This window comes from Lathamus discolor, chromosome 23 (genome assembly GCF_037157495.1).
Source record: "Lathamus discolor isolate bLatDis1 chromosome 23, bLatDis1.hap1, whole genome shotgun sequence".
In the NCBI taxonomy this organism is placed as follows: domain Eukaryota; kingdom Metazoa; phylum Chordata; class Aves; order Psittaciformes; family Psittacidae; genus Lathamus; species Lathamus discolor.
The window spans coordinates 1,415,738-1,443,624 of record NC_088906.1 but is presented as its reverse complement, the minus strand read 5'-3'; the positions used below and the strand labels follow the sequence as shown (position 1 = coordinate 1,443,624).

At 53.8% G+C, this 27,887-nt stretch overlaps 1 protein-coding gene across 2 annotated transcripts in view; it reads right to left on the bottom strand.

Moving 5' to 3' along the window:
• The window catches only part of LOC136003793 (keratin, type II cytoskeletal cochleal), a 70,571-nt gene that overhangs the window by 846 nt on the left and 41,838 nt on the right, over positions 1-27,887 (bottom strand). The window contains exons 3-13 of one of the 2 annotated variants that reach the window (XM_065659724.1): positions 16,343-16,516; positions 14,679-15,918; positions 13,650-13,858; positions 10,530-10,590; positions 9,935-10,030; positions 9,021-9,185; positions 8,781-8,906; positions 7,074-7,294; positions 6,515-6,549; positions 5,581-5,764; positions 4,526-5,497 (exon numbers count right to left, since the gene is read on the bottom strand). In XM_065659724.1, the coding sequence (XP_065515796.1) occupies positions 5,395-5,497; positions 5,581-5,764; positions 6,515-6,549; positions 7,074-7,294; positions 8,781-8,906; positions 9,021-9,185; positions 9,935-10,030; positions 10,530-10,590; positions 13,650-13,858; positions 14,679-15,077 (1,599 nt within the window). In that variant the 5' untranslated portion in view covers positions 15,078-15,918; positions 16,343-16,516 and the 3' untranslated portion in view covers positions 4,526-5,394. Of the gene's footprint in view, positions 1-4,525; positions 5,498-5,580; positions 5,765-6,514; positions 6,550-7,073; positions 7,295-8,780; positions 8,907-9,020; positions 9,186-9,934; positions 10,031-10,529; positions 10,591-13,649; positions 13,859-14,678; positions 15,919-16,342; positions 16,517-27,887 lie in introns of those variants that run through there. The other variant, XM_065659726.1, reaches the window with a different exon arrangement.

The following is a 27,887-nucleotide window of genomic DNA, read 5'->3' as shown; positions in this document are numbered from 1 at the left end:
GGTGCTCGAGAGTTTTGCTATTTCTGCTAAGGAATTCAGGAGCAAGAAGGGCTAAAATCCCCCTCATGAACCCCATTATGCAGTTAAACCAAGATGCCTTTGGTGAAGTTTCCTGGTCTTTCTACTCCTACATTCCAGGGTTAAAACAAAGTGGGAGAGCAGGTACCTTCTACCTAAGAGCAGCTTTATCCATCCCAGTTGTTTCCACAGATCCCACCTTGGATCAACATTAGTTGACCAATAGCTTCATCAGTCAGGCTTTTACATTACACGCACCCCGGCCACGAGCAGAACTCACCTAAAACAGCCTGGCCTGCAGCTTCTCTACATACTGCATTGGCTTCATTGATTACTTGCCCCAAAGGATAGATTTCAAGGGCTGTTGCTGCTTGAAGGCAGTTTGCTTATGTACCTGCACTGCCTGCTTTGAAACTCACCCTCAGCTTTCCTTTTTCTTCTGGGTTCTCAATGCTTTGGCTCATCTGTTGCCATAAATCCCATCATAACTGAAGGGTCCGGGGGCTAAACTCTGCTGTCAGGTAAGGAAAGGGCTGAGCATCGATGTGTCTGTCCCTAAGAAACAAAGCTCCTCTGTGATCTTGTACAAGGAATCCAAACCTGTCCTTAAACACACAGAACCAGCATCAACTTCCTTCCTAGTCATGCAATACCTAACCCATTGAACTGCTAGAGGACATGAACCCTATTGGAAGGAAAAGGGGAAGCAGTGATTTATTCCTAATGACAACGTATTTTGTCAGTGGCTTTTATCCTAGCTTTAGTCTTGCATCTTTAATAAACTGACACAGCAACTCAGTTCCCTTCGTTCAACACCTGCATTTGGGGAAAGGGGGGTTAAATCTCGTCTCTGCTCCAGGATCTCAAATGCCAAAGCTGAGAGGGGTCTAAACCAGGCACACGCCGAGCCCTCCATCCATGGGGAGATCTTCCTTCCCAACCCAGGCACCGCACCTCAGTGGCTGTCCATAACTCCCAACGCTTGCTCTCCATGCACACAAGCAGCTTTGCAAGGAGAGGGTCAGACCCCCTCTCCAGAGCAGCACTGAGGCAAAGGCACAGCTCTCCTCATCCTCACACCCGCAGCACACAGGGAGCAGGATCCCTTCCACCTGATGCTGTTTCTGACACTCTCGTGCCAGTGAGGCACAGAAACGGGTGCTTCCCCGGTTAAACATCTTCATTAGGACAGGGTGGAGATCCAAAGGACTTTCCCCCAGGAAAACCAAACAAACACAAGCATTTGAGGGCACTGACTAAGCAAAGATGCTCCATGGATTTGCATAAAGCTAATTGAAACTCTTTATTACTATCACCGATTGCTAAATCCTCTTAAAACCATCCCCTGAGTGCCTCAAGCTGCCTGGGAACACCTCAAAGCCAGGGACCAGGAGCTGCTGGATGCCTTTGCATCTCACCCTGGCACTGGACCAGCCCTGCAGCAGAACAGACCCAACACCAGCCCATGCTCCATCCCTCATACCTGTGCCCAGGCTGCAGCTCCAGCCCTAGTACACAAAATCCCACCATCACCCATAAGGAACAGAAAAGCCTCTTCCCATCTCCAGTGCATGGGGTGTTGCCCTTTATAACCTCATCAAGGCAATCAGGCTTCCAATGAGGCTTCCCAGGTGGAAGCCTTTCCAGGATAGAAGTTGTTTTCCCCACACACACCATACTCCTCCCTGCCCAGTGGAGCTGGGCCCATACTGGTTCAATGCCATTTAATTCCCTTTAAACATCAGATGAAAAGCTCCATCAGCCTCAGAGCAGGGTTTTAGCCTTAGGAAAACTGATGGAAACTGAAGCAAATGCAGCTTAAACACTGGGGAACCGAAGAAAGCTCCCCAGCATCTGCAGCCTTCTTCCCAGGCCTGGTTGCATCCAAGTCCTCACCTTCCCCTGCCTCAGTTTCCCCAGGAGGAAGAGCAGAACTCACCTCCTTTGTAGAGCCCTCTGACACCGGTGGCCACAACAGCACTGCCAGTGACCTCAGGCCTGTCATTACAACAGCACACATCCAACCTTGCCTCCCTTGGTGGTGGTACAGAGGAGCCACAGGGGTCAATGGATGGAGCAGAGTTACCGCATCCTGCCAAGCAGCCCAGTAGGAAACAGCAGGGATGGTCCAGCCGGAACACAGCATCCAGCTGGGACACTTCACTGGAGAGACGAAACCAGGACAGGTCCTAGGAGCAGGGAAATGGAGAGGCCAGGAGCAAGCACCAACAGAGAAGTCTGACTTAAAGCGCTAGATAAAAACTGGTAAAGTAGAGTTAAATAAGTACCATAATAACCGTAACAGGAGAGAAAATGGGGCTGGGATGTGTTGGCCTTTCCCCAAAGCATGAACAGAAAAGCATCCCAGAGATGGCACCAGCACATCAAGGACTTGCCCATCCGAGGAGGAGCTGCCCTCTGCAATTGCCTTTTGTTGTCTCCTGGCTCCATTTTTCCCTCAACACAACCTCCAGCTTCCCCTAAATTCCTTGAGCCCAAATCCACAGCAACCCCACGGAGCACAGCAGCTGCCTGGGTCACTCTGACCTGACCAGGCGCATTCCTGGCCCTGCACCACCACGAACATCCTTTGTCTGTGTGTGGCTTTATGCCCATTTCGGATGTTTGTTGTTCTGAGTCACTGCGAAAGAGGGAGGCCAAAAAATACTGGTTTGTACCGTGTTAAACAGCCCAGTATTATTGTACTGAGTTGTTCAATGGCTTTTCCTACCATTTAATACCTCAGCATCCCTTTTTGCCTCTCCAGCAGCGGCATCCTGCCACCAGCAAGGGAAGCTGCTGCTCAGCCAAGCAGTGGGAGGCAGCCAGGCATCAGCCCGGCAGGGGTGATTCTGCATGGAGAGGGCTCTGCAGGGGATTGGTGCTGGGTTCCTCTGGGTCACATCCGTCTCCTGTCTCTACCAGTGCAAAACTCACCCCCACTGCAAAGCTGCTTCTGAAGCTGGATCATTTCTCCTGCATCCAACCTGGAGGAAGTGCAGGGAGCAGAACACTGCGGATGCACCCGATTTACACCCAGTCAGGGCACTTTGCATTCACCCAGCTTCAGTGTGTGCTTGAGCCCAGGACCCCCCCGTGTGCTGGGCTGCACCTGCAGAGCATGAGCAGCAGCTCAGGGAGGGGATCCTGCCCCTCTGCCCTGCTCTGTGGGACCCCACTTGCAGCACTGGGTGCAGCTCTGGTGTCCTCAGTGTAAGGACATGGAGCTGTTGGAGCAAGGCCAGGGGAGGTCACGAGGATGCTCAGGGGCTGGAGCAGCTCCCATAGGAGCCAGGCTGGAAACGCTGGGGCTGGAGCAGAGAAGCTGCGTGGAGACCTCAGAGCAGCTTCCAGTGGCTGAAGGGGGCTATAGGGATGCTGGGGAGGGACCTGCATCAGGGACTGGAGCGATGGGACAGGGGGTGATGGGTTCAAACCTCCATGGACTCACAAAGACACTTCCTGGTGTTTCCCACATTGTGCAAATCTCCTTTTCCCCGGTGTATGTTGCCCTGGGAACATGGAAAAGCTGCAGCCACCCAGCCTGCACATGCCCCTTCCTGCTGCTCCTCAAGGATTCAAGCGATGGAGCCCTCCTCATCACTTGCTGTCCTACATCTCCTCACTATTGCAAACAGCAGCGATCAGTGGCACCCACTGCCGAACCCACCCGGGCCGTGCTGCCTTTGAGCTCTTCACTTCAGGGCATTCATTTCAGTTTGATTTCTTGGCTACAACACAAAAGCTGTGAGCTGGGTGCTGATAGCTGCTGCACACCCTAATGGCTCCCTTCTTTGACCTTAGTACCATGTGTGCAGTGAAACCACACACAGGCTCAGCACAAGGGGCTGGGTGGTGCTGGGCACCAGAGGAAAGGGATCTGGGTACTGCAGCGGCAGGTGAAGCATCCTTGAAGGATGCACAAACCAGCCTGGAGGCACCAGTGATTCCAAACCCTCTCCTTGGCCCTGGCCCCACTGGGGTGATGCTTTGAGCATCAGCAGCTCCACCCAGGGCTGGCCGCACATCTGCACCATGGTTCTATGAGAGGGGTGGGAGCAAGCACAAACCCCCCCCTGGCTGAGTCCTCCTCACCCCACAGTGCCCCAAAAGGAGTTGTCCTCACGCAGCAAGGCCCAGGCTCTCCTCTCCAGGCTCTGGCTGTTGGCAAGGGGGTCTCCTCCAGTGCTCAACTCCTCTGCTCAGCAGAGGAAGATGATGCTCGGGGATGGATCGGTCTCAGTTTCAGTCCTGACCAGGGGCTGGGCTGCAGCCAAGTGCTTGAACAAACCAATGCCATCGCCCCACTGCCCAGACTGGGAGCAAGCAGGTAAAATTCACCTGGGAACAGAAGACTGTGCAGGCAGCAAACCCTAAATCCTACCTCCAACCACAGCGTGGCACTGCTCCAGGGCAGCAGGCTCGGGAGGCAGGAGGAAGGGATAACACTGGGCTTTTCCCAGAGCATCCAGGGCAGCACAGACAAGGAACGCTGCTGGCACGGAAGCAGCATGCAATAGGGAAACTTTATTAACAGCCTCATGACAAACTCCCAGACCACAAAGGCGTAAAACAGCAACCAGAGATGCACTGCTAGGACATGGCTGAGCATGAAACGCAACAATTCTGCGCAGCTTCTGTGAGTTATTTATCCAAGAATCATTCCTACTGCACTAAGAACCTATTGCCCTGGCACAGTTCAGCTGGAGACACACTTTGGCAGGAACAAGTAGTTGTTGTAGTGATGCATCAACAAGTCAGGCTCTTCCCTACCTGTAGTAGAGACACCAAATACACTTTGAAAGCCAGGGTGGTAAAAGAGACACTCAGAGATGGGGAACGTTTAACTTCATATCCCTTATCTTTGGGCTTCTTTTAAGAAGAGGGAATGGGGTGGGGAGCTTGTTTATGAGTTACTTGGCTACAAAGAGCCTGAAAGTAGATCTGCCTGCATTGCCTTTGGTGAGAAACCAGCTTCAGCCAGAGGAGAATCACAGAGTTCCATTTCTGAGCCATTTCCAAAGAAAAGAGAACCCCAAAGCACTTTCACTGTTTTCTTCTTGGTAAAGGTTAACAAAACCAACCCAGGCTGCAATCTCAGCAAGGGCTGACCTGCTCTGAGGAGCCCAAGGGAATGAAGTGTTCCCAATCCTATTACAAGGCAGATAATCTCCTGGTGTCTTTTCCAAGCCCACAGCACAAGTGCGGAATTCCTTGCCACTCGGATGATGGCTTTGCCATTCAAAGGGTGAAACCCAGCCCTGAGCAGGGGGTACCGAGCACACAAGTAACAAAAGCGTTATCCCGCCTGCTTCACCGGATGAATTTCATCCTACAGGCTTGAACCTGCTCTCCGTGGAACGATTCCCACCAAGTTCAGGAGGGCAGGATCAAGCCTGGGGTGATGTGGCCGGGGCAGGCACTGGGGTTTCTCACTCCAGTTCCTTCACCACTGCTGAAATTCTGCAGCCAGTTTGTCCTAGGAAGGCAACAAAGACTTTGCTTTCTATGGTTTCCCCCCCCCATGTAACGGGTACCGCTACTCTCCACTCCCGGCATTACTTCCTGAAGCTTCTCCTGCTGGATGAGGTCGTGGTGATAGTGTAGGACTTGGTGGCACCCCCGGAGGAGAAGCCGAGCGCTCCGCTGCCCATTCCTGAGCCCAGGCTAAGGCCTCCTCCGAGTCCTCCTCCCAGCAATCCACTGGAACTGGTAAAGCCACCTCCACCGCTGGAGCTCACCACGGCTGCGGCATGGAGAGAAGGAAACCAAACGTGAGCATCAGGGAGCTTCAATCCCAGTTTGGCACCCCCAGGAAAGGGCAGCAACGAGAGGAAAACTCTCTCTGATCCCTACAAAACACTCATCTCCTGCTACATTTTTGCCTGAAGCCTATTTCTCTGCGCTAAGCCAGATGCACCTGAGGGCTGAGCAGTCTCCATCACCAGCAATCAACCTGGCTCAGGACCCTGTGCAGCAGGGAGAAGCCCATATCAGACACATTCAGCCCATCTCTCGGTGCACCAGAGAGGCTGTGGGCATGTGGTTCACCAGCTACCAACAGCAAGTCAGTGGATGGGAAGTAGAGCCACTGGTTTAGAGCTGTAGACAGCACCTCCAAGACACCAGCATCTCTCCAATGTCCAGGCAAGGTGAGCACCCAATGCTTCCCAAGCTGGAAAGACACCCTCTAATGTCACCTTGGCACTAACTTCCAACCCAGGCAATTCATTTCCTCATTAGCACATATAAAAATGGGAGGAAAGGAAGACCAATATTGCCCCAAGTTCAATTTCATACAGAGGAGCTGGAGCTGAAGTCTGCCATGGAGCCAACAGCACTACCAAGGTCTGTCTTGGGGGGCTCCCATTTAAGAAGGGGTTAACTGGGCTGCAGAAGCTAAGGCAGGGCACTGAGGCTATCCTGCACGCAGCCCCAGCTGGTCCCCACCGGCATTTGCTATGTGTAACTACCATAAAGTACAAAACCAACTCACAGATGTTGACGCTGCCAACTCCATCACCAGCCAACCTGTTGGAGAAGACAAAACACAAAGGCAGAAAGGAAGAGGCCAGGTTAGACTCTGCATTACTCAGTGCTCCCCCAGGGCCTCGGTGCTGAGGGTGAAGACAATGGCAATGAGTTATTGCTGTTGTAAACAATTCAGACAAGATACGTGTGCCATCCAGCGCTTTGCTCTGGCCCTACAGTTCCAGCTCTGTTATCACCTGGGGAGAGGTGGGGGCTGAAAGAGCACAGCAGCTCTGCCTAATTCCATGGGGATTTGAGCCACTTGGGAATTTCCTGCCACAGCACTGAACAAAGGATGGAAACAACTCTTTTTCCTTCTTTGTATGTTTTCTCCAAGAGCATCACTTTTTCCCCAGGACTTGCCCCAGTTTGGCTCTTCAACCAAAGCACTTTCAGGACCAAAACCCAGTTGAAACTGCACAGTTCTCTCTTCTGGAATTCCTTGGGAAAACTGGGATTGGGCCCTCACAATGTCCCAAGCAAAGGGAACAAAGGGTTGGACCTGCCCCACAGCTTGCCCTCACCTGCTCTCCTCTCCCTCCAGCAGCTTCCTGTAGGTCGCGATCTCGATGTCCAGGGCCAGTTTGACGTTCATCAGCTCCTGGTACTCGCGGAGCTGCCGGGCCATGTCCTGCTTGGCCTTCTGCAGAGCTGCCTCCAGCTCCTCCAGCTTGGCCCTGGCATCCTTCAGCGCCAGCTCCCCGCGTTCCTCAGCCTCGGCGATGGCTGCCTCCAGCTTGGCGCGCTGCAGGAACAGAGCAGTGGGCATCAGTGGGCATCTCACCTCCTTGGTGGAGGACACTGCTGCCCATGGACTTCTGACCATCTCTATGTATCTGCTCAGCCCTGGAGCCTTCTGCTCAACTGAGATCCCTTAGGATTCATGCCTACACACTGGTTTGGACACTGGATGGAGATCAGCTCATCTCAGGCCAAGCTGTGTTCTTCTCCTAGGCAGATCCTATTCTCTCCACTGGCTACAATTGTGGAAGACTTTCTTCAGGGGATCCTCAGCCCACCCACACCACACACAGCAGCACAACACTTGGGGTTAATGCAAGCTCAGGGTTTCTCTCCTATTTATTATGCCCCAAGAGCTTGTTCGGTGCCAGCTGGTCTCCACCAGGCTTTGATGTGAGGCAAGAGCAGACCTGCAGTTAACAACCAATGCAGACCAAAAGCATCCCTGTGGGGCCGCATCAAGCTGGCAGCCCTAATGCAGCCTCAACTGTGCCCCTGCACCTCCACAAAAGCCCTGTGCTTGCCAGGGAGGCCTCACAATGAACATATGTACTTTATGCTCTCATCCATTATTCAAGGGAGCTGCACCGGGTCAGCTCTTGGCTTGTAAGTGTGCATTGAAGCCTCCCTGCCCTGAAACCAAACAAACACGCGAATGGATGAATCACAATGGCTTATCTCCAGCTTTGTGCACCCTGGTTATTCACCACCAGCTTCCAGCCCTCAGCCATTCACCGGGCTGGCTTGCACCAGCCGTTTGATAAAGCGATAAGGGCCCTGCGGCAAGCAAACAGAACTCCCATGCAGCTGTAACATTCCCTCCTGTGCCCAAACATGGTGCTCCCCAAGAAGGGAGTGGACAAGGATCCCAGAAGCAAGAAGGCCCAAGGAATGTGTGGGGCCAAGAGGGAGGCCACACGCAGCAGGGCCCTTTGGAGACGGCTCTGCATCACTCCCCTCTGCACTACTGGGCTGCCTGTGGGCTCACCTAGAGTTCAGCTATAAACATATAGACTCTTACCAATAGTTTAACTAGAGAGAGACTCTCACCTACAGTTCAGCTACATAGAGACTCTCACCTATAGTTCAATATAGAGACTCTCACCTATAGTTCAGCTACATAGAGACTCTCACCCATAGTTCACCTATCTAGAGATCTACCTATAGTCCAGTTACATATATATAGACTCTCACCTATAGTCCAGTTATATAGACTCTCACTTATAGTTCAGCTATATAGAGACTCTCTCCTATAGTCTAGCTATAGATACATGTAGACCCTCACCTGTAGTTTAGCTATAGACAGTTTAGCCATATATACATATAGACTCTCACCTATAGTTTAGCTATAGATGCATATAGACTCTCACCTATAGTTTAGCTATAGATGCCTATAGACTCTCACCTATAGTTTAGCTATAGATGCATACAGACTCCCACCTATAGTTCAGCTGCCTGCCAGCGTTATCTTGCTCACATCACATCCTCACCTGGGCCTTTGCGTTTTCGATCTCCGCCTGCAGCCTCTGGATCACGCGGTTGATCTCCACGATCTCGTTCTTGGTGTTGCGCAGGTCATCCCCGTGCTTCCCTGCGGTGACCTGCAGGGCCTCGTACTGCCATGAGAACAGAGGAAGGGGTCGGGCTGGCACTCCGGTGGCTGAAATCCCTCCCAGCCACGCCACGCGGATGCATGGACTAACAGAAGCCTTTCTGCCTCCCAAACTCACCTTGCTTTGGTACCAGGACTCAGCTTCCGCCCGGCTCCTGTTGGCAATCTCCTCATACTGCGCTTTGACCTCTGCAATGATGCTGTCCAGGTCCAGGTTTCGGCTGTTATCCATAGACAGCACCACTGAGGTGTCAGAGATCTTGGCCTGCAGCTCTTGAAGTTCCTGGCAGTTGCATTAAAAAGAGTACCATTAATCACCAGCTGTTATGGGCCCCTCTTGTGGAAGCCAATTAAAGAGAGAATCCAAGAAGAAAAGGGAAAGGGAGGCAGCTAAGAAGAATTCAATCAAAACGTCATTAATTAGAAGGAAACCAACTGAATCACATCAGCCTTGCAAAGCACAAAGTAACCGGCAGCAGAAACGAAGATACTTATCAGGCACATTCTGACAGCGAGGTTGGGTTATCCCATTCCTGAGATAAGAGCCCAGTATGGAATGTTTAATCCAAGAAACATGAGCATCAGCTTCACAGCAATGCAAGGGCCAAATTCCACCACCCCACCCAAGGATGCAACGTGTCCAGTTCAATCAGTCTCTTACCTTGCAAATAATGGGTAAGATAAAGGAGTCTGGGACAAGGAGCTTTCCTTTCTGTCCCTCTCGCAGCACACAAACACACCAGCACACACCAGCACTACAGCCCTGGCTATAGCACATGGGTTTTCCATGTTTTCATGCTAACAGCATCAATAAATCCATTTCACATCCCGTTTAGGGAGAAATCACTGTGACAGCCCACAGAGCACTCCACTCGCAGGTCTGGTTTTGCTCATGCAGGGGAACACTCTGTGTCTCCATCACCTCTCTCATCTCTGGAAGCAGCACATTCATTCTCTCAGTCACCAGTCACTGGTCTTCCCTCACTGGTGGTGCCACACTGCAGCAGCCACCCGAAGCACAAAGGAACTTACCACTTCATAGAGAGACCTCAGGAAGTTAATCTCATCCGTGAGCGCATCCACCTTGGCCTCCAGCTCCACTTTGTTCATGTAGGCAGCATCCACGTCCTGCAAGAGTGAGAATCCACTGAGATCGCTGCAGCTTTCATCACTAAGTCCACCCAGCCTGCAAAAGCAGTCATGAGCCCCCCACGTTCCCCAAGCTCTCTATGTCCCTCTGCCCAATGATCCACCATGTCCTAAACATCCTCTACCAGTGCACTCAGTGCTGCTGATGTGCAGGATCCCTTCTGTTCTGTAGATCCCTGGAACTATCTTTGCAAGCCCAGTGCCAGTCTGAACAGCCAAGGGAAGCCTTGGGGAATGTCCCAAAGATACGGCCATAATCTAGGACATCCCTGGGATGTGCGCTGCTTCCCAGCTTCCTAGAGAGACTCCAGTGCCTACTGAGGCAGCCTTTAGCCAGAAAGGAGAGCTCGAAGTCTTCACCTGCAGGTCTCTAGGCACAGCTAAAAGATGAAGGGACAGCAAAGCAAATGTAGGGACAAAAGGGGGAAAACGGCTGCAAACAGCCATGGTGAGCCCCAGCGGACGTCCCTGCACGCACCTTCTTGAGCACCACAAATTCATTCTCTGCTGCCGTGCGCTTGTTGATCTCATCTTCATACCTGCCAGGAAGGAAGGCATTGGTGAGCTGTTAGAGCCTGGGGAAAGGGGAAGCATCACATCACGAGTTACCCTGAGTGGTTTTAGTCTCCCTCCACTTCTGCCTTTGTGAGCAACCCCATCAAAGCCTATGACCTCCTCAAGCCAAGCATAAGCAGAGGCTTCCTGTGCTACTACAGACTGTGTGCCTTCTGCACAAGAGAAATGTACACCCCATTTCCAGGGTACTGTTTGGATGAATTGAAGCCTGAAAGCTATTCTGGTTCCCAATACCATGGCCACTAACTTGGAAAGCCTTTCTCACCCCTGCTTTCCCATATTCCTTAATATTCACTGTGATTACGAAGGTTTCTGCTCCTTATCCTCACTCGTGGACGGCTGCAGGACTGCAGTGTGGGTCCTGAGGCTCCCGACTGTTTCCCTTACCCCTTGAGAGAGCAAATACGAAAGCAGAAAGGGATGCCAGCAGGTTCAACCAATTCCTCTCTGCTGGTCTAAGCAGCTGCTGATGCTGCTTTCACTGTGCACTTCCTTATTCCAGGCATTTGAGAACACTTTGCAGGTGTCCATCACAGGCCATGGCCCTGGTATGAGCCGAGTGTAATGACCCTCATTCTGCACAGAGTGGCTCTGCTTCAAAGCTGCTCCAGCTTCTAGAGCTGGCTACAAGCCCTCTTCAGGTGGTCACCTTTAGAGGTAATGAGCTAGATGCTCAGCAGATAAAAACCATGCTCCATCGGCTTTACAGCACCGCTGCTTTGTTCCTGGCTCTCGGGGCCTGCCTTACACCAGCTTATGTACAGCCACAGCTGAATCAAACGGCAGGATCCTGCTGTAGGAATCCTTAAAGTCATCCAAGGAGCAGAGCAGGAGCCACCTTCTCTGGCTGCTTGGGAATTCCTGTTGCCAAAGCCAGAGCACTGCTCTCTATTTACACAGTCCCTGCATGGGCCAGCGCTGGCATTTGCCTTCACTTGAGCTACTTCACTTTCAACAGCCTTCATGTGCCTCCCCTTCTGCTCCGCACTGGAAGCTTGCCCATCTCAGTGGCACACACAGATGTTGTCCAAGGCGAATGAGCTGCATCCATTGCTACAGCAGGGTAATATATGACCTGGAAATGATGTGCCCGTGCCGCACAGGCACAGCCTGCAGCGCAGAATGGACAAGCAGGGATAGGGAACAGGACTGAATTGTTCTAGAAGGGTTTGTGGAATTCCTCCTTTCCCGGGGGAGCCCTGACTAAGCTGCCCAACCAAGTGACAAGTCATGCCACACTCTCCAGGAACTCCCAAGGTGATCCGGAAGCCTGGGGCACTCTCACACCCTGGCATGCCCTGCACCGAGCCACGTGGGCAGAGTGAATCCAGCCTGCTCCTACCCTTGCTTACTCTGAACCACACCCTTAGGCAATGCAATTACTGAGTAAGGGACTGAATCTCATCCCCTGGAGCCTGGTGCAGATAAATCTCCTCCTCCCTTACCCCGGGTGTGAACTGAGCATCACTGTGTAAACCAGACACAGGAAAAAGAGGCAAGAGACACGGAAAGTGTGTTGGAGCAATGGAACATGACATTTCCTTCATAGAAATGGGCAGAGGCAGGTTCTGAACTCCAGTTACTGCATCTCTCTGCTGCACGAGCATCTTAGGCTCCTGATCCATAGAATCACAAGAGTGGTTTGCGTGGGAAGGGACCTTAGAGCTCACCCACTCCCAACCTCCTGCCACCCCTATTTCCAGCCTGCTCCAAGCCCCTGTGTACAACCTGGCCCTGAACACTGCTAGGGATAGGGAAGCCACAGCTTCTCTGGACACCCTGTGCCGGTGTCCTACCACCCTCTTAGGGAAGAACTTCTGCCTAAGATGTAACCTAAACCCTGAAACTCTTTCACTTTTAACCCCTTTTCCTATTACCCGTCCCTGCTGAAGGGAAATTCCTGCTTTCCTTCTCGTAGCACAACCAGGGTTTGGTTTTACATGGACCTGTAATAAGGAATTACAGGAATAAGAATGCTCCTCTGCACCTCGCATCCGTGCGCCCTGCAAGTAAAACGAGGGCTGGAATTCCTCTGGGTGCAAACCAGCTCCTTGCTGCTGCCTTGCAGGGATGAAACCTGGGGCTGAGCAGAGCAGGAATAAGTGAGCAAGGTTGGGGGAAACATCACTGCCATGCACCTCCTTGGGAATGGCTGGGAATGACCTTCCCTAAGCACACCCCGGAGATTACCAGCGCTGTTTGTTTTCAGTTCCTGCTGGATCCAGTTTGCCAGCTCCCTCTTTGCTTTCTTCCCTTTTCTATTCAAGGCATTCGCTGGGCTGGGCCATGCTGGGACAAAGGCTGCTTTCTTCCGGGGACTCCTCCCAAGCGACAGGATTTGGACTAAAAAGCAGCTTCAAAGTGGCAGGTCCCCTGCTCCATTTACCTGTTCACAAAGCGAGCAGCAGCTCAGCCACTGCTGCCAACCTGCTGAGCTCCATGGGCTTCCTACAGAGCCCCAGGACAAAACCATCCCTGAGGAGACCCCAAAGCAAGGCTTAAGGGGATGGAGCCACTGGAACCACGTAGGAGCAATCCAGGCAAGAAGCCAGGCAGCTTCCCTGCACTCAGGCACCTTACTCATGGCTAGAAAAATCTTCCCCCCCCAAGCAAAAAAGCTGGAGACATCTCAGCAAGCTTCTAACTACAGCTACAATCGTTACAGCAACCCAACTACACCATTACACCACCTACACCGTTACACCAACCCAATTACACCATTACACCAACTACACCGTTACAGCAACCCAACTACACCATTACACCAACCCAATTACACCATTACACCAACTACACCATGACACCAACCCAATTACACCATTACACCAACTACACCATTACACCAACTACACCATTACACCAACCCAATTACACTATTACACCAACTACACCATTACACCAACTACACCATTACACCAACCCAACTACACCGTTACACCAACTCAACTACACCATTACACCGACCCAGCTACACCATTACACCGGCTCAACCACACCGTTAGACGGGAAGATGATACGTTACTTGGTCTTGAAATCCTCAACAAGATCCTGCATGTTCTTGAGCTCGCCCTCCAAACGCCCTTTGTCATTCAAGAGCCCGTCGAGCTGCCGCCGCAGGTTGCTGATGTACGTCTCAAACATGGGAGCAATGTTACTGCGGGTGGTTTTCTGGTCCTGGAGGAGGCTCCATTTGGTCTCCAGCATCTTGTTTTGCTGCTCCAAGAAGCGGACCTGGAAAACGACGCAGGGGTCATTTGTGAAAGCAGGAGGAAGGGGGAGCTGCCTCGGAGCTGATCCCGGGGGAAGGAGAGCCTGGGGATGGCAGCTGAACAATTTAGATTGCCCATAGGGAGCACTCTGAGGGGGATAAAGACCAGGAGGGAGCAGTTATGATTTCAAGGCTTTGGATGAAGTCAAGATAAGCAGATTCTGCTCGCTCGACACTTGACAGAAGCCATCCACAGACCTCAGGCAATCACCCAAACTCCAGGTCTGGATTCCTTGCATGTCGAGGATGCCAGAGCTGAAGTTTACACAGGCCATAGGATCAATTAGTGCAAGAGAGTAAAGCCACAGGGTGCAGGGCAGTGCAAACACAGCAAGGTCCGACTTACATCAAGACCTGTTCTGCTGGGAGGATTCCTCTCCAGGAGGCCCCCTCCTCCCTGCATTTGGTAGAGGTGTGCTTGGGTGCAGATTGGATCTTTAAAGCCTGCATCTACATTATGGACAATAGCTAAATAAACTAAATAAGCTATTGCCCACCCACATTATGGGCAATAGCAGCTAAGTGATAGAGGGGACACACTAAATAAAAGCTATTTCCCATCCACTTTATGGGCAATAGCTAAGTAAAAGGGGTACAAAGCAGGCCTAAGCAGGGCAAAACCCTTTACAGAAGGCCATTGGGCTTTAACGGGAGTTATTGTACTGCAGCAGGCAAATCACACCAGGCTCCTGAGGACCCGATCCTGAGCCCATCCGTGAACCCCCCATTGGATTAAGTGAGCTTTGGCCCAGATTTGCTCGCCAGGTTTTCCCAACACCTCACCTTGTCGATGAAGGAGGCGAATCTGTTGTTGAGGGTCTTGATCTGCTCCTTCTCCTCCTTGCGCACGCGCTGGATGTTGGGGTCGATCTCCAGGTTTAGGGGCGTCAGGAGGTTGTGGTTGATGGTGACCTCCTGAATGCTGCCGGAGCCGGGCGCCCCAGCGAACCCCATGCCCCCATAGCCGTATCCAGAGCGAACGCTGTAGGAGCTGCCCCCGCCGAGGGACACCCGCTTGCTGCCGGAGCCCACGCTGTAGAGGCTGGAGCTGCCAAAGCCCCCAGCCCGGCTTAAGCCGGAGCCGCCTCCGAGCCCGCGGGTGGAGGAGACGGTGCTGACCCGCACCTGGCTGATGCCAGGGCCGGCGGCAGAGCGGGAGCTGAAGCTCACAGAGCGGGACATGGCTGCGCCGCGGGTGCCGGCGGTACCCAACGCCTCGAGGCTCGGGGAAGCGGCGCTGGAGCGCAGGGAGTGAGCGGCGCCGCGCCCGCCTCCCCTTTTATCCGTTAGGAGCGCGGGGCTTGGCCCGAGGGCAGGAGAGGAATCGTTTTACTGCGGGGAGCTGGGAGTGCCCGGCAGCGCCCACCCCCTGCCTGCGGAGCGAAGGGACAGGGAAGGGACGGGCAAGGGACAGGGAAGGGACGGGCAAGGGACAGGGAAGGGACAGGGAAGGGACAGGGAAGGGACGGGCAAGGGAGAGGGAAGGGACGGGCAAGGGACAGGGAAGAGACAGGCAAGGGACAGGTAAGGGACGGGCAAGGGACAGGGAAGGGACAGGCAAGGGACAGGTAAGGGACGGGCAAGGGACAGGGAAGGGACAGGCAAGGGACAGGTAAGGGACGGGCAAGGGACAGGGAAGGGACGGGAAAGGGACAGGGAAGGGACGGGCAAGGGACAGGGAAGGGACGGGCAAGGGACAGGCAAGGGACAGGGAAGGGATGAGAAAGGGACAGGGAAGGGATGGGCAAGGGACAGGGAAGGGATGGGAAAGGGACAGGGAAGGGACGGGCAAGGGACAGGGAAGGGACAGGTAAGAGATGGGCAAGGGACAGCGAAAGGATAGGCAAGGGACAGGTAAGGGACAGGCAAGGGACAGGGAAGGGATAAGCAAGGGATAGGACATGCCTGGCATTTCCCTTCGCCTCCGCCACAGGGCATGCGACCCTGGAGCCCGTGGTAAGGGTTGTAACGGGACAGCTCCAATCCCCCTGTTCTCAAGGCTCCTCTGTTCCTCTGCACTTGCCTGAATGGAGGTTGAAAGGAGAAGGAATATGCAGTGATTTGTAACGCTCTTGCAGGAACACAGCAGGAAAGAGGGAAGAGGCCTCAGCTTAGGGAAAAGAGAGATATGCACTGATTTGTAACTCTCCTGCAGTAACACAGCATAGAATCATAGAATCATAAAATAGTTAGGGTTGGAAAGGACTATAAGATCATCCAGTTCCAACCCCCCTGCCATGGGCAGGGACACCTCACACTAAACCATCCCACCTAAGGCTTCGTCCAACCTGGAAACAGGGAAGAGGCCTCAGTGAAGAGAGGGATATGCACTGATTTGTAACTCTCTTGCAGTAGCACAGCAGGAAAGAGGGAAGAGGCCTCAGCTTAGTGCCTGGTCCAGCTTAGTTTAATACACAGCAAAGCCAGCTTCAGCCTTGAACACTCACCCCACGCTCTGCCAGCAGCAGGGCAGATCAGAGATGCCACTGCTGGCCCTGGGTTTGCTTTCTCTCTCCTGTTCAAGTTAACATCAAGGTGGTTCAGGCGGGCAGCACTGTGCACATGGAAGCAGCCAACACACTGGTCCATGCTCCAAAGGAGACAGGTTTCTGCTTAAATTCCTGTGCAGGAGAGGCAGAGACAAGAATGAGCTGCATGGGCTAATGCAGAAGCCTGGAAGGCACTATCAGGTTGTAAATCCTCCATGACGTTTCAAAGTCTGGCCTGAATGTGTCACCCTTCATCTCTTCCCCTCATCAGGACAGCAAGACAGCGCTGGCTACATGTTCTGGCCACAGCCTGTTACAACCATGCACTTCCTTGTGGGAGATGGAAGCTGGCTGGAGAGCCCGCTTACTAAAGGGAATTCTCGTTCTGAAGAAGGGAAAGGGGGAGATTGAGCCAGACAGAGGTGTCGAAGGCAAGATTGCTCCCTGCCCTGCAAGCCGGCTCGGCTTCCACCTGCAGAACAGATATAATCCAGTGCGGGTAAAGCACACTCCAAGTTACACACACCCAGATTTACTAATGGCTGATGGGGTTCCCTTCAGAGGGCTGCAGGTGCTTTGAGTTCACAGGGAGACAGGCTGCTCCCTTGCAGCGCCCTGCCTTGGCTGTGATTGAGATACACTATCAGAAAGGCAAAGCTGCTCTCGGCAGCCGCGGCAGGAACAGCAGCTCAGCAGCAGGAGAACCGAGCTTCCCTCTGCTTTGCACTATCAGTGGAAATCCATCTCCTGATCTCAACTACCACGTGCGGCACCACTGATTTTAGGTAAGGATGAGCCCGTCTCCCATTCAAAGCTGAAGTCAATGCAGGAGAGCCTCAGGAGGGCCTCATTCACCTTGCTGCTATGCACTCCCCACTCCCAATATCACAGCTAACCCAGATCCCCTGCGCCCATCCTGCAAAGGGAACATTCCCCGTTGAAATCCGGTTTCAAGGCAGGTTAAGTCAGAGCAGGATCCGGCAGTGCCGAGCTGTCACAAGCAGTTTTGCTTGTGTTGCTGGGTGCCATGGTGACACTGCACAGTTTCATAACCCAGCGGGCTGGTAAATACTCCCAAGCCCATTGAAGTGACCTCCAGGGATTCAGGTTTGGTGGCTGCTGAAACACCCTGTTGGGGAAGTGAATGCTTTGACACTGTTGGTGTTGGGACTGTTGTGTTTGGTGGCACAACAAGCCAGCCCGGTCCCTGCACACCCAGAACAGCCCATCACTGTGCACCCATGCTCACAAAGCCACTGAAAGAGTCACAGATGCTAAATCCTTCCCTAAACCCTTAGGAAAACAAAGCAAGGTCTCAATTCCAGCCCAGAAAGCGCAGCGGGATGTAGGCAGGGAATCAAACATGGTCCTGTCCTAAGGGAAGAGGAAGGAGTCTTTGCAGGTGAGCAAAGAACACACTGAGCAGTGACAACCCGCTGCTTCCACATCTTCTGTCCCTACCCCATGGCTACCTCTTGCTGTGTCTTTAGAGAGCAATGTTTGGACTGAAACCCTCCTGGAGCAGGGAGTGCCCCTGGCTCTGGTGTTTGCACAGCGCAGCCCCGGTTTGTGATTGCTGCTCCCAAGTGCTTCGGCGCTGAGTCATCAATTACTGAGCATCCCAGCACTGAGCAGGGCTGCGGTGGGCTCAGGAGGGGGGTATCACGATAGCACTGATGGGGGTATCACAACAGGGCTGTCAGAAGGCCACTCTCAAGCTGTTCTTGCTAACAGCACCCAAAAGCAGCACTTCCACCACCACCTGCAGCCCTACAACCCCCCTATGCTGTGCTCGCAGCAACCCCTTCCCCGATCTCCATAGCCTCAGTACGAAACATTCCCAGCTCATCTCTAATTCCTGTGGCTCCAGAGGGAACTTCCCAACCGCAGGCCCCATGTGCTGACAGCCCGATGAGCCCTGCTCGAGGAGGTGCTTATCTCCCAGGAGGTTTTATTGCTTTATGTAGTCCCGCTGCCTGTGTCACTCGGGCTGTAAAGCTCCATATAATGACGCAGCTCTTCGGAAAGCTCTTCAGAAAGGCACCAGCAGCCTGGGCCTTTGTTCCAAAGGTTGGTACCTCACCAGAGTTATTGCCTGGCAACAGGAACCCTCCTGCTATAACACGGGGCCTTACATCTCCTAGGAAGTCCACCCATTGGTGTCTTTAGTGCTCTGCCTCTGCCCGCTTCCAAAACGCTTGACAGGCTCTTTGGAACCTGGTGTGATTCCCCAGTTGATGTGAAGTCAGCCCCTTTCACTGGATAAACCGAATGGGCTGAAGGAGGGGATCCTGCTCCTCTATTCTGCTCTGCTGAGACCCCGCTTGCAGCATTGGGTGCAGCTCTGGTGTCCCCAGTGTAAGGACATGGAGCTGTTGGAGCAAGGCCAGAGGAGGCCACGAGGATGCTCAGAGGCTGGAGCAGCTCCCATAGGAGCCAGGCTGAGTATATTTGGGCCGGAGCAGAGAAGCTGCGTGGAGACCTCAGAGCAGCTTCCAGTGGCTGAAGGGGGCTACAAGGATGCTGGAGAGGGACCTGTATCAGGGACTGGAGCAATAGGACAAGGGGTGATGGGTTCAGACTGGAACAGGGGGAGTTCAGGTTGGAGCTAAGGCAGAAGCTCTTCCCTGTGAGGGTGCTGAGGCGCTGGCACAGGGTGCCCAGAGAAGCTGTGGCTGCCCCATCCCTGGCAGTGCTCAAGGCCAGGTTGGACAGAGCCTCGGGTGAGGGCTGGAACTGGGTGATCTTTAGGTCCTTTCCAACCCAAACTATTCTGTGATTCTAAATCTTCACCTATTTCGTGAACAAGCGTCTTTTCTGAGCACTTGAAACCACCCTGTGGCCTCTCTCTGCTCCAGTGCCCTTGGCACGCGCATCGGTATTGTTCCTGCTGCGGCTTCCTGCAGTTCTACACGTGGAAACTGCATTTTACTCTCCCTCTTCCAGCCCTGCAGCTCTGAGAGCCTCAGGCCTCAATCTCAGGACGTCTCAATTCACCAGCTGGAGGCTGGTGTGACGGGTCCCACCTGAGCCCCATCGTGTCTTCCAGCTACACCTCTCTGCAACAAAGCAGAACAGCTTTGGTATAAAGGGAGGCATCACAGGGACCGGCAGGAAGAGCTGGACACAGCTTGCCTGGGGTGGCAGAGCCAGCTCCATGTTAAGAAGGCTGATGGCAAGCTCCTGTCCTTCCAGGAGCTCTGTGTCACCTCTGCCCTGTTGAGGCTCGGAGGCTCTCAGCTCCCTGCTGCCTGGCCACGTATTCCAGCACCAAGAAACACCTCTTTGGATCAGAACTGGCCATGCTTGTTCTGTTCCTGAAGCCCCCATACGGCATCAGTCTAAGCCTCAAGGTGTTTAGATAACAGCACACACATCATAGTGAGGCTGTAATGAGTGGGGTCGGTCTCTGCTCCCAAGGAACAAGGGATGGGACAAGAGGAACCGGCCTCAAGCTGCACCAGGGCAGGTTTAGATGGAGCTGAGGACCAATTCCTGCCCCAGAGGGTGCTCAGGCATTGGAACAGGCTGCCCAGGGCAGGGCTGCAGGCGCTGGCCCTGCAAGTGCTCACACACATGGGTTAGTGGTGGCCTTGGCAGTGCTGGGGTAAAGTGCTGTGGCTGCAGCAATGGGAACCTCTGCACGTTGCCATAAGCACGGACAAAGCAGCAAACCCAGCCCATGCAGGGCTGTGCGATCCCTCCTGGGGACACCAGCTCCTCTCAACACCTCTCTGTGCCTGACACACAGGGGAAGCATCCCAGCCATGGCCTTTCCCCCCCTCCAGCCTGTTTTACATTCACCTACAGCTGGTTTGTTTCCCCTCTCCCCCAAATTGCCAGATGTCATGATTACAAGAAAACATGAAGGAATAACTATAAATATCGTTCTAATTATGTATAATCATAATTACACGGATAATTTTTACATGAAAGTTGAAAGTCACTCCCACGGCTAAAGCCTGAAGGAAAAACAACCAACCAAACACCTTAAAACACCACAACTCCCAGAGCCGGGGTGGAATTGCAGCCCTGGCAATGCCGGGCTCAGGTCTTCTGGAATCGCACGTATCAGGAAAGAATGGAAAACCCATGTTCTGTCCCCACAAAAATCCCCCAGGATGGGTGGTCAGGGATGGGAACAGGCTGCCCAGGGCAGTGCTGGAGTCACCATCTCCAAGTGCTCATGCACCGTGTAGATGAGGCCCTCTGTGACATGGGTTAGTGGTGGCCTTGGCAGTGCTGGGGTGGTCCTAAAGGTCTTTTCCAACCCAATTCTATGATTCTATGGCTTCTGAGTCCTGCCCGTTGGATCTGTTGCTCTGCTCAAGCTCCTACCAGCTGAGCTGATCTAACTCTGTGGATACTCACACAATACAGAGCAGGCAAAGTCAGGTCACATCGGAGTCCAGCTATCTCAATAATACATGCTGGCCAGCCCCAGAATGCAGGGCAAGTATATCTCCATCCTCTGGCCATACTTCTTCAGCCTCCAGCCATCAGCTGTTTAACCCTTCCCAAGGTGGAGGTTGCATCTTGACCAGCACGTTTAACCGCTGCTGATGCTCCTCTCTCCATTACCGCTCCACTCCTCGCTTAACTCAGCCCTGCTCACTCCAGCCCGCGGCCATGAGATTGCACACGGTGTGAGGAGATCTTTCCCTGTTCCTCTTTTAATTAACCCCATTGCAAACTGATGCGTCCCATTCGGAGCAGATGGAAGCCGTGAGGTCACCTCCCCACAGTCAAGGGAACAGCAGTTCATGGGACCTGAAATCAAAGCAGTGCAACGAGACTCAGCACTATTGCAGGAGTCCATGGGCCTGATTCATGTCTGGGTTAAAGGATAATGCTGCCAGGTGAATGGAGCGAGGAAGGAGAGGGATGACCCAGCCCAGTCATCAATGAAAAATGCTCTTATCAAACCCCTGTTTTGTCTGACACAGCTTGGGCAGAGTCAATGGCACGCCGCCACCTTGCACCAAGTGATCCTCCAAGCCCAGGGAGGATTAAGTCTTACTTCCCCCAAGCATCCACCACGGCACCCATCCCAACCCACTGCGTTTGTGCAGCCCCTGGCACAACGCAGCAGTGCACAGTGACTGCGTTTCTTAATAGGTGCCCCAACACAAATAACCATCTCCACCCTGGTGCCTCCACGGAACAGAGATGCTCCATGGGAACAAAGCTCTGGCCCCACTCACAAATTCCAAGGGCTTTTGGAAAATCAAAGCTGTCCAAACACATTTGTCACCCCAAAGTGCTCCTAAGGAAGAAAAACAACCAAGGAAAACACAGAGCTGTAGGTAGTGATTTAGAGATCAAGTGTCCTGCAGGCAGGAAGTACGTGGGAGAGGCAGGAGTAAAACCCGTATCACCTCCCTCCGCTCCCTGCACAGGGAGTGACACGTTGCCAAACACGGGCTGGGAGTATTCCTTTGAGTCTTCAGGCCATTGGACTGCAGAAACTCCATCACATTCAGTGTAAAGGGTCCTCCTGAGACCGAGGGTGCTTTGTATCAGCCAGGTTTGCCAGAGCGAGGACAAGCACTGGGGATGTCCCAGCAGGGATGTTTTCCACGCAGGAATCTAACACAGTGTAAAAATGGGAGCAGAAGGAAAGGGCAAATCAGATGCACACAATTAATTTGCCACAGGGATTTGACTGGGGCTGTGACACCAGGCTCTCTGCTTGCAGAGGGTGCGATCCAGCTCGCAGGGAGAAAAGGGGTTTTCCTACCATTGCAAACACAGGAAACACAGACACAAAGAGAAGCAGGCTGCCAAGCTCTGGGCTTCAGTCCTTCCTACCCGCCTGCTCTCACACCAGCCTTATCTCAGCATTCCTACCTCAGCCAGCAACAGTGCTCCAGCACACAGCTTTTAACCCGAGCAGCACAGAGCTGGAAGCTTCCAAATGGGAGGCCAAAGGAAGGCACGAGTCCCCTTTCCTTTGGTCTTCTCCCTACCTGGGACTTGGTATCAGGTTTTACAGTACGAGCAAAGGGCAGGATTGCAGCCTTGGACCTGTCAGGGAGCCCAGCCCTGGGTGCTGATGGCAGCAGAGGGTGTGGTGGGTCGGTCAGGCACCAGCACAATCAATACGTTCAGCAATGACAATAATCATCATCATCATCATTATCTGGCACCTTCCCACAGCCCCTGTGACATGAACAGGGCCTGTGGGAGGAGAGGGAAGATCAGGTCCAGCATCGCATGGACTTGGGGCTACCCCCAGCCATGCCGCTGCTTGGAGAATCCTCCAGCCCCAGCACCCATCCACACCCAACAGCCCCCTCAAAGCCACCTCCAGCAACAGGACATGGAGCTGCTGGAGCAAGGCCAGAGGAGGCCATGAAGATGAGCAGGGGCTGGAGCAGCTCCCATAGGAGCCAGGCTGAGAACATCGGGGCTGGAGCAGAGAAGCTGCGTGGAGACCTCAGAGCAGCTTCCAGTGGCTGAAGGGGGCTATAGGGATGCTGGGGAGGGACCTGCATCAGGGACTGGAGCGATGGGACAAGGGGCGATGGGTTCAGACTGGAACAGGGGGAGTTCAGGTTGGAGGTAAGGGAGAAGAGGGTGGTGGGACACTGGGATGGGTTGAATGGAGAGGATTTGGATGCCCCATCCCTGGCAGTGCTCAAGGCCAGGTTGGACACAGGGGCTTGGAGCACCCTGCTCCAGTGGGAGGGGTCCCTGCCCGTGGCAGGGGTTGGAACTGGATGATCTTAAGGTTCTTTCCAGCCCAAGCCAGTCTTGGCTCTGTTCAATGAGGACAGTGAGGGATGAGAGAGACTCCCCAGGGAAAGAAGAAGAGAACAGGGAAAGGAAGAGGAGAACAGCGCCAGGAGTGAGACCAGCTCTGTGCGATGCTGAGGATGCTGCTTCCTTCCTGCACTCCGCAGCCTGCAGAGCTCCTCAGTGCAAGGGAAGAGCTTTACCGGGTCTGCAAAGAGGCACAGGGGCCCTTGAAGCCAGGACTGAGCTCCCAGTTCCCCACGTGCACCCGGCATGAATCAGTCGGGCAGGATTTCACCCCAGGAGGTAAAAACCAGGATGAATCAGTTCTGGTCCCACATTTAAGAGGGATTAAGCCTCGCTCCTGGGCTCAGCGCTGGCATGGCCCTGGCACACACTCACACACGTGGGGTTGTGTGGGGCCGTGGCATGGGCACACGCAGCAGCCGTGCTGCATCACACTGTCCCCTTAAAGCCAAGCTGGAGCAAAGCAAGTGGGCAATTCCTTCCCTGTGCCTTAATGTGCTGGCTTGGCCCCATGCCTCCGCCTCCTGCTCATTCCGGACCTGCTGAGCTATGCTACAGGGCACAGCGCTTGGTGCCAGCGATCCCACATCGGGATGGATGCGGCTCTGGATGCTGCGGTGCTTAGAGCAGGAGTTCCCCAGCCCCAGGGGTAACTCAGCATCAAACCCACCCACTGCAACTGCCCCTCTGAGCAGAGCCCTGCTGCTCTCCACTCATGTGCAGGGATTGGGTTGCATCATGTAGGAAGCATGGAGCGTGACAAACCACCCTGGGAAGGCTGAAGGAGGCATAGGCATGGCTGAGAGCCATGCATTCATTCTACAAGTGCTGGTGGCACAAGGCAAGAAGTGGGAGACTGAGCTCCAATTCAGTCGTGCCCATGGCAGGCGGTTGGGTCTGGGTGATCTTAATGTGCTTTCCAATGCAAATTACCCCTCAGTTACACAGCAGCTGCACCCAGCAGTGACACCATCCCCAGCTCCCATTCCCATCCTCTCCATGCCCCTGCTCCCAGCTCATGGCTCCCACCTGATGCCAAATGCAGCAGGAGCCCAAATCCCTGTCCTCGCAGGGAAAAAGAAACACCCAAAGAGATCCCACCGCCGGTGTCATCCCTGCAGTGTCTGGCTCATCCCATACGCTCATTTGAGGAGAGAAGCCCCTGCAGCGGGATCGCTCTGATCAACCTCCAGTGCCCACCTTGGGGCCAAATGATCTGCAGTTCCCAACACAAACATCCATCTTCTATGACTTTGATGTCTTAGGTCTTGAAGATCCCAGTGGATTTTAGCCTCAGAACCTCCTGTTGCAAAACAGGTAGGTGCCCTCATAAATATCCACGCAGCTCATTACGAGCTGAAGGCTCTTGGTACCCACTGACACACAATACATCATTATTAGTGCTGCAGAGCATGTGAGAATGACAGACAATGCAGAAACAAACTGCCTAATTAAAAGTGACAGAGCCAGATTGGAATCAGTGGTGGATACTGGGTGCTGTTGAAAAGGAATGAAGTCATTTGCTCAGGTGTGGATTGAGAAACACACACAGTAACTCCTCACGTTGCATGGCTCAGTTACGCTGTTTTTATAAGCTGGGACATTGAGAAAGGAGAAGCCATTTGCCAAAGTAACAGGACAGGTTCCTTTGGGGAAGGAATTGTTCCTCAGCTCCATCTAAACCTGCCCTGGTGCAGCTTGAGGCCGGTTCCTCTTGTCCCATCTCTTGTTCCTTGGGAGCAGAGCCCAGCCCCTCCTGGCTCCATCCTCCTGTCAGGCACTTGTAGGGAGCCATAAGGTCACCAGTGCCCAGTGCAGGGGCACAACCCCTGCCCTGACCATGCTGTCGCACTGGTGCTGAGCCAGGCCAGGGTGCTGGGGGCTTCCTGGCTGCCTGGGCACAACCTGCTCATGCTCAGCTCCTTGCCCATGAGCAGTTTCCAGCCGCTCTTCCCCACACTTGGAGCATTGCAGGGGGTTGTTGTGGGCCAAGTGCAGGACCCGGCCCTTTGCCTTCTTGAACCTCATCCCATTGGCACAGCCATGGATCCAGCCTGGCCAGAGACACGGGAGGATCTCACACCCAGAGCTGCTTCCCCCGCAGGGCTGGCCAGTATCACCCAGGCTCTTGGTACAGTGCCTAGGCAAGGAGCCTGCAGCAGGAACAAATGCTGTCAGCACCGCTCCATCAGTCCAAGCAGGGCTTTTCTCCTAATACCTGAATTTCCTGGAAACTACAAGAGCAGGAGCACAGAGGATGGGCTGGAACCTCCCTGAGCACGAAGCCGATGTGGGCACGTCCCGTCCTGCCTCCCAAACCCTCCTGTAAATTCTTTGCGAGTGACGTCTGCTTTGGGAAGTGATTTAGGCAGAAGGGTTTAGCTACTCATTGTTGTACCCAGAAATCCAAAAGGAGGAAGGAGGGAATGGGGCTGGCAGGAGGAAGGGGATGGGGATGGGGTTGGGATGGGGATAGGGATGGGGATGCAGATGGGGATGGGGACGGGGACGGGGATAGGGACGGGGACAAGGAGGAGGACGAGGATGGGGATGGGGTTGGGATGGGGATGGGATGGGGATGGGGATGGGGATGAGGATGGGGATGGGGATGGGGATGGGGATGGTGACGGGGATGAGGATGAGGATGGCGATGGGGATGAGGATGAGGATGGCGATCGGGATGAGGATGAGGATGGCAATGGGGATGGGGATGGGGTGGGGATGGGGATGGGGTTGGGATGGGGATGAGGATGGGGATGGGGATGAGGATGAGGATGGGGTGGAGATGGGGATGGGGATGAAGATAGGGTTGGGATGCGGATGGGGATAGGGATGGGGATGGGGATGGGGATGAGGATGGGGTGGGGATGGGGATGGGGATGAGGATGACGATGAGGATGGGGTGGGGATGGAGATGCGGATGGGGAAGGGGAGGAGTATGGGGATGGGAATGGGGATGAGCAGGCTTCAGTTCAATAAAGGATTGAAAGGAGGAGGTGAAAACAGAGATTTGACACTAGAAGGATGGGTGGGCATGGAAAGGAGGAGCAAGTGAGAGAAGGAAAGAGCAGGAGTGGAGTGGAGCTGGGGAAGGCTGCAGAGCTCTCCCCATCCATCCCCCAAACCAGGGTCCACACGGACCCACACTCTGGGATGCCTCTGCCACCATGCCCTGATCCCAGTTACAGTGCTCCCTTCTGTGCTCATCCACTGTCCCCAGGGCTGGGGAGGGTCACACAGCGAGAGCAATGGGAAGCCACATGCATGGCATAACTACCATGCAGGCCTGTGGTCACTGGCGTGGCCCTGGCTGTCCTACCACAACACTGGCCTGGACTTGCCTCCAGCCCAGCCCAGCACCTTCCCTTCTCCTCCAGGCACTGCAGAGATGGCTGAGAAGGAGCTGAACCGAAGCATTTCTGCAGCCAGAGCCCCTCACCACAAACCCAGCTCTGGGACCCTATAGAACCAACCCATCTCCAGCCTATGCCATGAGCAGGTCAATGCCTCTCCTGTCGCAGGATGAGGGCCAGCAACCAAAAGAAAACCAAAGCATTTAACAAAGTAGATCCTCTCCTTACTCGGTTTTAAGGCTGAAGTGAACTCGCAGGACTGAACCTGGCTCTTTGGAGCCAGCAATTGCAGCTCTCCTGCCTTGTCCTACCTGTGGCCACAGCATCAGCCATTCCCCTGCAATGTGTCACTTGGAACTACACAGAGATGCCTCTCCAGCCGCTCCTCGCGTGCCTGCTGAGGATCAAATCCTGCTGAGCCACTGCCCCACAGCTCTCCGCATCCCGCAGCCTGGCTCTTGCTTAACCTGAATCATTCCGATTCCTTGGGGCAAATGCTGATTCCTTGTTTATGCTTCTTGCATTGCCCAGACTTAATAAACAGCAATTACTTAAGGGAGCTTGATAAATCTATTACTCTGCATATACACACTGAGGCAATAGCCCTAAAAGGTGATTTTCCAGATGGCAGGAATAAATCTCCATGTACCAAGGGAAGGGTGACAACACTCCCTAGGTTTGTCTCACAAAATGCACCCTGTGATGGTTTAAGTCACCCTGTGCCCATCCCCAAACCTCAGCCTACAAAGCAACCACACTGCAAACTCAACGCCATGCGTTGCTTTGGTCCAGACATGTCCAGAATGGGAGATGCTGGGACCATTCCATGTCTTTGGATGGTGAGGACTTCACCCGGATGGATCAGGAGAGAAGCTGGACCAGGCTGCAGGGACACAGGCAGCAACTCTGTGGGAGCAGGAGGACACAACAGTGCAGATGGAGGCGACTGGAGCCTCCATCACACCTTCCAGAGCCTCCTCCACCTTGCTGCCACCCTCCTCTTGTCCCCGTCCTTTCTGAGCTTGTTTTTGCTGCGTGGCCAAGAAGGCCGGCGCCGAATGGCAAAGCCTGATTTTGGAGACCAGCCCATTCCACACTGAACCAAATACCTGGTCGAGGAGGAGCATCGAGAACATCAGCAGGAAGGGAAGAAACATCCTGACTCAGCACTGCCCCTCCCATAGGGCAGGGAAGACAGCAAGGGAGAGAAACACACAGCAAGGCTTTGGCTGCCACCGTGTCCAGCAGCCTTCCCTTCTCCATCCTTGAGAAGACAGCATGGGCTGATGGGTTTCTGCAGCTGTATCCTGTCAGCATCAGGCTGTTGGCCATAGCCATGAAGCAACGCCCTGGCTAGGCTGGAATTAGGGTGCTGCTGGAATCCC